General features: G+C 37.4%; 1 protein-coding gene across 4 annotated transcripts in view; it reads left to right on the forward strand.

The window, feature by feature from the left end:
• The window catches only part of smarcb1b (SWI/SNF related, matrix associated, actin dependent regulator of chromatin, subfamily b, member 1b), a 7,015-nt gene extending 1,777 nt beyond the window's left edge, over positions 1-5,238 (forward strand). For 2 of the 4 annotated variants that reach the window (XM_047805722.1, XM_027152710.2), the window contains exons 5-10: positions 1,026-1,153; positions 1,247-1,413; positions 1,592-1,782; positions 4,153-4,164; positions 4,759-4,890; positions 5,025-5,238. In XM_047805722.1, coding sequence (XP_047661678.1) covers positions 1,026-1,153; positions 1,247-1,413; positions 1,592-1,782; positions 4,153-4,164; positions 4,759-4,890; positions 5,025-5,064 — 670 coding nt within the window. In that variant the 3' untranslated portion in view covers positions 5,065-5,238. The remainder of the gene's footprint in view (positions 1-1,025; positions 1,154-1,246; positions 1,414-1,591; positions 1,783-4,152; positions 4,165-4,758; positions 4,891-5,024) is intronic. The other 2 variants (XM_047805723.1, XM_027152711.2) reach the window with 1 other exon arrangement.
• Positions 5,239-9,780: the final 4,542 nt, after the last annotated feature.

A 9,780-nucleotide genomic window follows, 5' to 3' on the forward strand; every position in this document is an offset into this window, starting at 1 on the left:
AAAGCATTGAAACTAGGGACTGATTCCATAAATGCTAAACATCTCCTTATAGAAAAGCGACCATATCAAAGTGTTTTTTTTTTATCATTGGCTAGATAATGTGTTAGTTTATTATTATATTATGACAAACATGTTCTACAGTGTTTATATCTGTTATTTCTTAATTGAATAAAAAGGACACTGACTGAACTTTGTTGGTAATTTGAAGGAACTGAACCCTAATGCTGACCCTTTTTCTTTGCAACAAATTTTTAGGTTCTGGAGACACAGGCGTGGTTCTGTATTAAGGGCTGCGTGTTCTTAAGTTTGTGTTAGACAATAATATGTCCATTTTTAACAAGGTCTGAATATCAAACATGGCCTCAAGAGACTGGTGATGAGATCACTAGGGCTGGATCCAAGTCTCTGACCTTGTCCCAGAATGCACCCTTCCTCCTCTCAGTGAATCGCGTTAGGCCGACAGTTCAAACACAATCAGCAGCTTGGCATGGTTGTGTTTATGCTTTAGGATCATGAAGGTCATGTTGTTTACCAAGTGCTAGGGCAATTTTTGCTGATGCTTTTAAAGAATTTGTCCTTTTTTGTAGACACAACTGTTTCTGAAGGATGAATCAGCTTTCTCCTCTACTCCCACATGGTCCTGATTTCAGTGCGTTTTAGTCATATGAAAATATGAACCTTCTTTACTCGGCCAGATGCCTATTTTTATCCTTGTGTATTATCCTAAGTATATTCCTAAGATCTTAACATTTCACTTGAGCTTTCTCAGTTTTGACATTTTCCCCTCCAGACTTAGCTTTGACTTTGGGCCTCACATTGTCAGAAAACAAATGGTCCTTCCACTACACTGTCAGACGTTATTTGTGGATGTGCATCTTCTCATCTTATGTTTTCCTCCTTACAGAGCCTGCATGGCCATGTAATGAAGATCTTACAACTACATGTTGTAAGATCTCATGAAAGCTTTTGAATGTGTAAAATTTTGGATGTGTGTTGAAGGGCTCCTTCCCTCTCTTCCTTCGCAGCTTTGATGACCACGACCCTGCAGTGATCCATGAAAATGCCTCACAGACAGAGGTTCTGGTTCCAATCCGATTGGACATGGAGATCGACGGCCAGAAGCTCAGAGACGCCTTCACCTGGAACATGAACGGTAGTTCTGCAGAACATTCAGAGGGGAAATAATAAGTTACACTGTTAGAAAGTGAATGAATCTTTACACTAATAATGCACATATTGGTTCCAGAAAAGCTGATGACACCAGAGATGTTTGCAGAGATACTGTGTGATGATTTGGACCTGAACCCCCTGACCTTTGTCCCAGCCATCGCCTCTGCCATCCGGCAGCAGATAGAGTCCTACCCTACTGACAGCATCCTGGACGAACAAACCGATCAAAGAGTCATCATTAAGGTATGTCATCAGTGCTGCACACACCATTAAGCAAGGAGCTAATCAGCCATAGATTTAACACAGACATTTACATATACATATAGGTGTCCGCTTATACCTGTCTAGAGAGAACAAAAGAAGGGGAAAAGTCCTCTTTTTAATATATGATGTCACACACTGCACATGTCTGCCTTGCTAGCTGAACATCCATGTGGGAAACATTTCTTTGGTGGACCAGTTTGAGTGGGACATGTCAGAGAAGGAGAACTCTCCAGAAACGTTTGCACTGAAGCTGTGTTCTGAGCTCGGCCTCGGAGGAGAGTTCGTCACCACCATCGCCTACAGTATCCGAGGCCAGCTCAGCTGGCATCAGAGGACGTACGCCTTCAGGTGAGAGACTCATGTACACCTCAGTAGTTCTAATGCAAGAAAAAAGATGTAACGAAACTCACTGAGGCCGATACCATATTCAATAACACATTCAACATTGTTAGGCTTTCTTAATCATTCTAAATGCAGTGAACACCTAGCTCTGGTCTCTTGGGCTATAGAGTTATACAGGTTTGATAAAGGATGTTGAAGCTGAAGTTTTATTTAATACAGATTTGACCGGTCAGTCATCGGCTGTTAAATTCACAAATACTGACCTTTACGTGTATAATTTAGGTGCAGGACATTTTAATATTTGGACTTCACAGCTACCAGTTATCACACAGCAAATCTGCCGAGAGAGACAAATAAAAACAGACAAATCAGTCAGCCCTCCTCTGGGTCAGCAAGTCTGTGAATTCAACCACATAATACTTCGCACAAACTCCTTAGCTCTGCAGAGGAAGCAGCTGTGACAATTGAGATGTTTTGATGCTTATTTGGACTCAAAATAGCATTAAAGCATTCACTGATTAGAGCACAGGGTTTAGGATGTAGCTGCTTCCACTCATCATTCTTTCAGTCACCAGTTAAGCACTAAGGCCCCCCCCCCCTTTTTTTAATGGCTCAGATCATAGCCATGCTGCTAATGATGCCCAGGCCTCACCAGAACAGCTTCTCCTCCTCCTCGTAGAAATGTTAGAAGGCAAATTAAATGTGTATTTATTTCCATGTAAACTATACTGATGTGCTCTTTATGCCTCGAATACACAGATGTAGAAGGGAAAGGAAGATCTTTCATGTCTGTGGTTTTGTCTTTTCCAGTTCTGTGGATATGGCTCACCCCCTAACCTGCACTCCACCACCAGAATTTACAGAAATATATATTTTTTTTATCTTCTGCATTATGATTTAATGGGGATTAAAAGACTCGAAAGGCAGCATGGCATAATTGGTTCCATAGAGGTTTTAAACTTGAGCGTTTTATAGGGAGGTAATCGAACACAACATAATGGTTTCGTGAGGTTTAAAATAGGAGCATTTCGGGGTTTTGTCCTTTGATGCTGCATGTCGTTTTTTTCATGGCACGATACAACCTCAATTTACAGTGCTAGGAAGTGACGATTAAACAAGAACTCTACATTAACACATGACACAATTCTGCCTTTGCTGCTTCCTAATATTTTCAGCCATGATACAAAAACTAGGTTTAACACAATAGGCATCTTTTAGTGGGTTTTTTTGAGCTACTTCTTAGTATAAATTAGATTATTTCTATGCAGTAGTTCCTACTTTTGGTATTTTTTGCATAGATTTAGCATTAGTTGTGAAATACGTCTACGTGTCGTCTGTTCTTTAGCGTGACATCATGCACTATTCTTACCTTACACAATCACACGTTGTATTTCTCATTGGTACTGGAGCGATATTTACAGGCACGGTAATCATTCAAATTACTGATTCATCTTAATTGTTCTCTAAATCGCAAAAAGAATAGAAGGAATTAAATAATGACAAATGTTTTCACTCGTACTAAATCGCACTCTGATGCACGGCCACGGACGTTAAGGTTCATCTTAACGAGTAAAAACAGGCTAAACCCTAACGGACCTGAATAAAAATCTTAAACTAACTGCTGCCTCTAATTTACAGAATAATGTTAAAGGTTCTCAACGCTTGCAAATTCTGTCTTACATTCTAACCGAATTTTTTTTCTCTCCCCCAAACCACGTACCCTAATAAAGTTTTCCCAGTCAATGTCTCCATTCGATTATATTTCCTAATCGTTGCAGTCATGCCACACGAAGCAGGTTTATTCTTTGTTTTTCATGATGTACATTGTGAACACTACAGCTAGTTTATTACCAATAGTACTGTTATCCAATTTGCATTTATTTATTTATTTATTTATTTATTTATTTATTTATTTCGTTTTCCTTCACAGCTGATTGTTTTAATAGTGTGTTATTAGCATAGTAACATTCTGCATGTACCATCACATTGCTTTTGCTATTTTGGGCCGTTTAACACCAAGTGCCTTGGGGAGCGTTTGTTTTGTTTGATTTTTTTGTATGCTGTATGCTTAGTTTGCTCAGTAGTCAGAGATAAACGACCAGAAAAAAATGTGATGTAATGATTTATTATATTAGCTTTGGCTTGTTTTTTTAATATTAGCTTCACATAAAACAGTGAGTAGGGTGTATCCACTTGAGAGCTGCCGTGTTAGTGATGCACGCTGTTATCGATGGGTGGTTTAGGGGTAGATTTGAGACATTGTGATGAATAGGTTCTCAAGTGGATGCGTCTTAACATCTATTTTAACATCATCATTGCTTTTTGCTTTGCTATAATCTTCTAATTGTTTGCTTCTCCCACTGTCTGTTCCAATAGGTCTGATTTCAGGTCAATATACTTCAAAATTTCTTGACCTTCTCTCCCTCCTTACCCTCACGTTTACCCCCACTTCCACCTTCATGCCCTGGGAAGCTGAGTACCCTCATCTCTTCTTATTTTGATCTTGAATTTTTGCAGGGCTCGTTCCTAAAGGTTTCTATGCAACGAGCGTACAGTAGATTTGCATTCTATTTATCTTTCTTTTTTACCAGGACACCAGTGCAAAATGGTGGATCTTTTATTTTTTAAAGCTAATGATAAGATATATTTACAGCTAATTCATTAAAAATAGATTAACACAGAGGTTTGTTTGAGCAAGTCATATCTCCACTGCATGTGCTAAAGTGATGTACTTAATTAAATCTTTTAGTTTATTGCTATTTTGTGCATGACACCACAAATTTGATTATAATAATGTACATATCAAGTAGACATTAGAAATTAATAATAATGATAACAGTAATTTAAAGGCATCTCTGCAGATCCCCATCACCACTATGCCTTAAGGGTGACCAGTGGAAATATCATTTCCTCCAACATGCAGTCATGATCTAGCACGTCTGTAGCGACCTCCTCTGACCGCCGTGTCGTTCTTATCCACAGTGAGAACCCCTTGCCGACGGTAGAGATCGCCATTCGGAACACGGGCGATGCCGATCAGTGGTGCCCCCTGCTGGAAACCCTGACGGACGCAGAGATGGAAAAGAAGATCAGAGATCAGGACAGAAACACAAGGTGAGTTTCGGAGAGAGGAAACACACCATGTGGAAAATCTCTGATTATTTACATCTATAAATATGTTTGTTGTTAATCTTTGCCTATATAAGTATATGTTAGTTCACTAAACAGCTTTGTTATTGTGTTCCCAGGCGCATGCGGCGACTCGCCAACACGGCCCCAGCCTGGTAGACAGAGGGAACATTACGCTCCACCACTCTATAAGCTTAAGGCATCAGAGCTGATGGATCTGCCTCTGCTTCACTGGGACATTTCTGACTTTGTGCTATGGTGTACTGTGTATTTGACTTGATTTTTTTTTTTTTTTTTTTTTTTTTTTTAAATAAAATAAACTATTACTAATATGCTTTTTTTTTTGTACGTACGTTTCTAAGATTTTTTTTCAGATATCATTACTTACAATAAATAGATCTATATTACACACATATGCATCCTAGACGATGCTATACGAGGTAGGTGATATAAAATATTGAAATATTGCGCTTTGATCTGGTGAGGTTTGATTGGTCAGAAGGTGGTAATTAATATTCACAGCTTTATATCAATTGTATTACGACAAACAAATCGATTGATTGAAAATTCAAGTTGTCGATATGTTGAGATTTTCTGTGAGGAGACATTTTTAATTTCAAAAAGTCACTGGGTTAAAAGCTACAGCTTAAATGTCCTGCCAATTAAAATCTTAAGGACTGACTAGGAAAACCAAAGAGGTTATAGCTATGGCTATAAATACAGTTAAAGCGGTTCACAGATTTGATATAACATTAAATAACCCTAAACAGGAAAAACGTTAAATTAGCCTGACTTCATCAGTGACTTTCAGTTATCCCAGAGGACAAATTTCTTTAATTCTTTCCATCAAAATAATATAGAACAGCAAGGGGGAAAAAATCCAGGCTGTCTCTTTAAGCATTTGGTGTTCTCAAACCTCCAGTAAACAAGCAGAATTTCCACCAGATTTCTTTTATTTGAATGGAAAATGGAAGCAGATTAAAACCCTGAAAGCCTCTCATTCATCACTGGAGCTGAGAGATTAAATATTCTCATTATCCTTTATTCTGTGTAATTGGTGTTATAATGAGAGAAGGGATCGTAAGGATTTTATGTCTGGATTTAATTCAGCTATGATCTGAAACAATAACATAGTCATATACACAGTCTCGTAAAATGTTTTTCTGAAAGCAGCTTTTACAGACATTTAGACTGAAAAACATTCGACTTGTAAGAAAAGATTTATACACAGTATATATAAATGATCTTAAGGTGTTGAATGTAGAAGTTGTTCGGTCACAACAATAATCCCCACACGATCTAATCTGCATCATCTTATTAACTCACTATCATTATTAAATATTGTATGCAATATATTTCTTCTCCCTCTTCACATTTTGGCCATTTTCTCCTCTGATAAAGAAACTCTTAAGTCTCTTAAATGTCCCCCTCACTTCTCCTAACACTTTTTGACTGTATGAGGGCTTTTAAAGGTTAAGATGCTTTCTTCTAAAAAACTTTCTTCGAATTACGTCACTAGAAGAAACTCTTTACATTACAAATTTTTCATGAATACAATCCCAGGTCTTTATCCAATCCTGGACTGTCTGGTTTCTGTACTCACTCTTGCCTCAGACTGCTATTCCTGGCTAATGGGAGTGTAACCTGATGTAACCTTTCGCTTTTCTCATCAACAAACCACATCCATCCACAGAACTACCGCTCTCAGAATGTTTTTTGTGTATCTGACAACTCTGTAAATTATTGAAACCGTTCCAGGAGTTCAGCAGTTTCTGAAATACTCAAACAAACAATTTGCACCAGCAACCCTGCCAAGGTCATACTGATGTTTATGGAGAACTGTAACTGACAGGCTTGGCCTATATCTGCACGACTTCCATGTCCTGCAGTACAGGTATCACAGAAGAGTCTAGAGTATTATTATTATTATTATTATTTGAAATAATTCATATAGAACTAAAGAAAATGTACCAGACCCTTTGATGATGCTGAGCTCATGACTACTTTAATCAGCATGGCCATGCCGGCTTGCTTTCATGAAACTTAACATGTAAACTATAAAGTAAAAGGATTTTATGGGTCATATTTGATTTGTTTTTTTCTTCAGTGACATCTGGCGCTAGCTTTCAGAACTCGAGAAAACTGCAACAACCGGGCCATGACTAATGCTGACCTCAGCAGAAAGTTCCAAAGCATTACCACAATGCAGATGTGATTGAAACATCTGGACGTGCAGCTGGATTTTACACAAACGTGATGCATCGCGCTGCTCAACAATGGATCAAAAGTTCTGTTAAAAAATTTCGAGTTAAATAATCTGAATTTCCCCAGTGAGAGGCAGATAAGCTTCACATTTGATTCTGAATCATTCGCAGAAAAGCCTTAACTAAAACAGGTTGAAATTCGTTATCACATTTAATCTGCTTTCTAAAACATTTCGTGACCTGCTTTCTTTATTTCTGCTAAGCATTAGGGTTGGAAAAGCTTAGGAAATATGTGTCAGGGGTTCAGGTGTAAAATGCAGGGGTTTATAGGGTCAAGTGTAAGTATGTGCCAGGACCAGTGTGGGCTTGCTTGAGTCTGAAGACACGGCCTTGTGTCCCTGAGGCCATTCAGTTTAGCTCTAAAGGACCAAGGCGTAACTAGGGGAGGAAAGATTTTATTACACATACACATGCTTATTTGTTGGAGGTTAAAATAACACACACGCATTGCAGGTGATCAATAAAACCCTGCTTCAGAACCAATCGGAATTTTACATTTCTTGTTTAAAAGCTACCCTCTAGTTACCTCAGATGCAAAATAAGATTTTTTTGTTTTTCTTGTTTTACCTGGGATTAAATGACCAGCTAACCTTCCACTTGACCAGTACATTGCTAAGGGGTATTAGCAATAAATAAATAAATAAATAAATAAATACTAAATAAATGGAGGAAATAATTTTAAAAAATGTTGATTTATCTTTATTGTTTATCTAAATAGCTAGCTAGCATGACAGATGTTGGATTTTAGTATCTGTTTTAGTATAATTTGTTATGTCCTGTGTGACCTTTTTCTGCACCGAGTAGCTAATCTTTTTAGGTTGTTAGCACAACGTAAAATGGTTAGCTATAGCTAGTAAACTAGCTCACATTTTCTACAGGTGAAAACAACATGGATTTTAATATCTGAGTCTTGGTTTCTTGAGTTTTGATGACTTTATTTCCCCACTATTAGTTAATGTTTTAAAAAAAATATCATATACATTTGGAGTGTGTTAGCACATCTAAGTTAGCAAGCTATGGCTAGTAAACTAGTGTCTGAGTATTGGTTTGTTGTGTTTATGACTTTTTTGATTTCCATGGTAGGAGCTAATTATTTTTTGCTAAAAATACCACAACAGCAGATTTGCTTAGCTTTGATTAGCATTTGGCATTTTAGCTGTTTAGCCATTTTAGCATAACTTTTACACACTTCAGTTTAACCCTCTAATCATTTCTGTTTAGGTTGAAAGCTATTTTGTGAGAGAAACAAGTATACACAAATGCTTTCAGGGAAAAAAGATTCTTAAAATAGGAAACTACAAATTGAGTTTTGATACTAACAAATCTGATATCCAAGAGGAATTAACCTTTTAAACAGATGTTTTAATGCATTACAGACATTTTAATGTCTGTTCACTCATGACTGAGTTTTTTTGATAAACCTGCCGTGTTATGGATCATTGTGCTTTCTAAACGTCCCGGAACTAAAATAGGTTCATAAATTGTGTACAGAGCATTTTTTTATTAAAACAATAGTATCTGTTTTATGTCCTAAACTAAACTCGGTGCTTTGTATTACTGTAACTAACATCAAACATCGCCTCGGCCGCCCCTGAGGATATTGTCATCTGGCGCGTACCTGCAAGCCGATTTGTAAATAAGATTTACTTTAAGCGCTTGCAGCAAAAAATCCTTAAGTGTCTTTAATGGGAAGCATAAATAGCTGTAGGATCGAGCTGATCTCCTTCTAGCAAGCACACGATGCTATTGAAGACCTTGATGTGTCTTTTTTAACTAAAGCAGGGGTTCTTTTTTTAACCACTTTAAATGAGAAATACATTTGGTCTGCCGGTCAGTACGGATTTATTTCATGAACATAATGCAGCAATTCAAAGATCTGACTTGTTATTTAAACCATATTTTGGCTATTTTCTGGATCTGTAAAGCTTTTTATTCCAGAATGACCTGCTTATTTATAGGCACAAAGGCCGTTATCGATGCAGATGCACTTCGTTAACAGATTTCGTCAAGTAAGTCTAAATGTTGAAGAAAACAAACCTGAGCATCACACGGAAACATCTGGATCACATTTACACAGTGTGACCTTCTTCGCTCAAATCTATTAGAAACAGACCATCAAGCGAACAGAGAGGAAATACACCGGTTCAGCTTCAGAACGTAAACACTTCATGCTTAGCTATTTCAAGATGGCTGCCATGAGCTAAACAGTTACATTAAGGCTTAAATAACACAATGTTTTCCTATGGTGGTGAATCGTCGGTGTGTTAATGACGAGACAAGACAGAACAACTAGACAAAAAGAAATGTTTATTGGAGCAATGATATAATACAATTCTTTTTACAGAACTATTTACATACTGTAGGAAATCGGATTACTGTAGGAGATGTAAAGACAGATTAAATGAGAGATTGTATTAAAAGATACATTGAGTGATACACCGCTGTTCCTTTTATAAGATCGCTAATTCATTACCAGTGCTTCTGCTTCTGGTTTAGCGCACAGTTCAATACCTGAGCTGTGTAAAAAAAATATATATAAAAAATTCTGTATTCGTTAAAAACAAGGCAATGTTGAAAGAAACGGTCGCATCAGTGGCCTGCACTGCACCAT

The sequence above is a fragment of the Tachysurus fulvidraco genome, chromosome 21, assembly GCF_022655615.1.
Source record: "Tachysurus fulvidraco isolate hzauxx_2018 chromosome 21, HZAU_PFXX_2.0, whole genome shotgun sequence".
Lineage (NCBI taxonomy): Eukaryota > Metazoa > Chordata > Actinopteri > Siluriformes > Bagridae > Tachysurus > Tachysurus fulvidraco.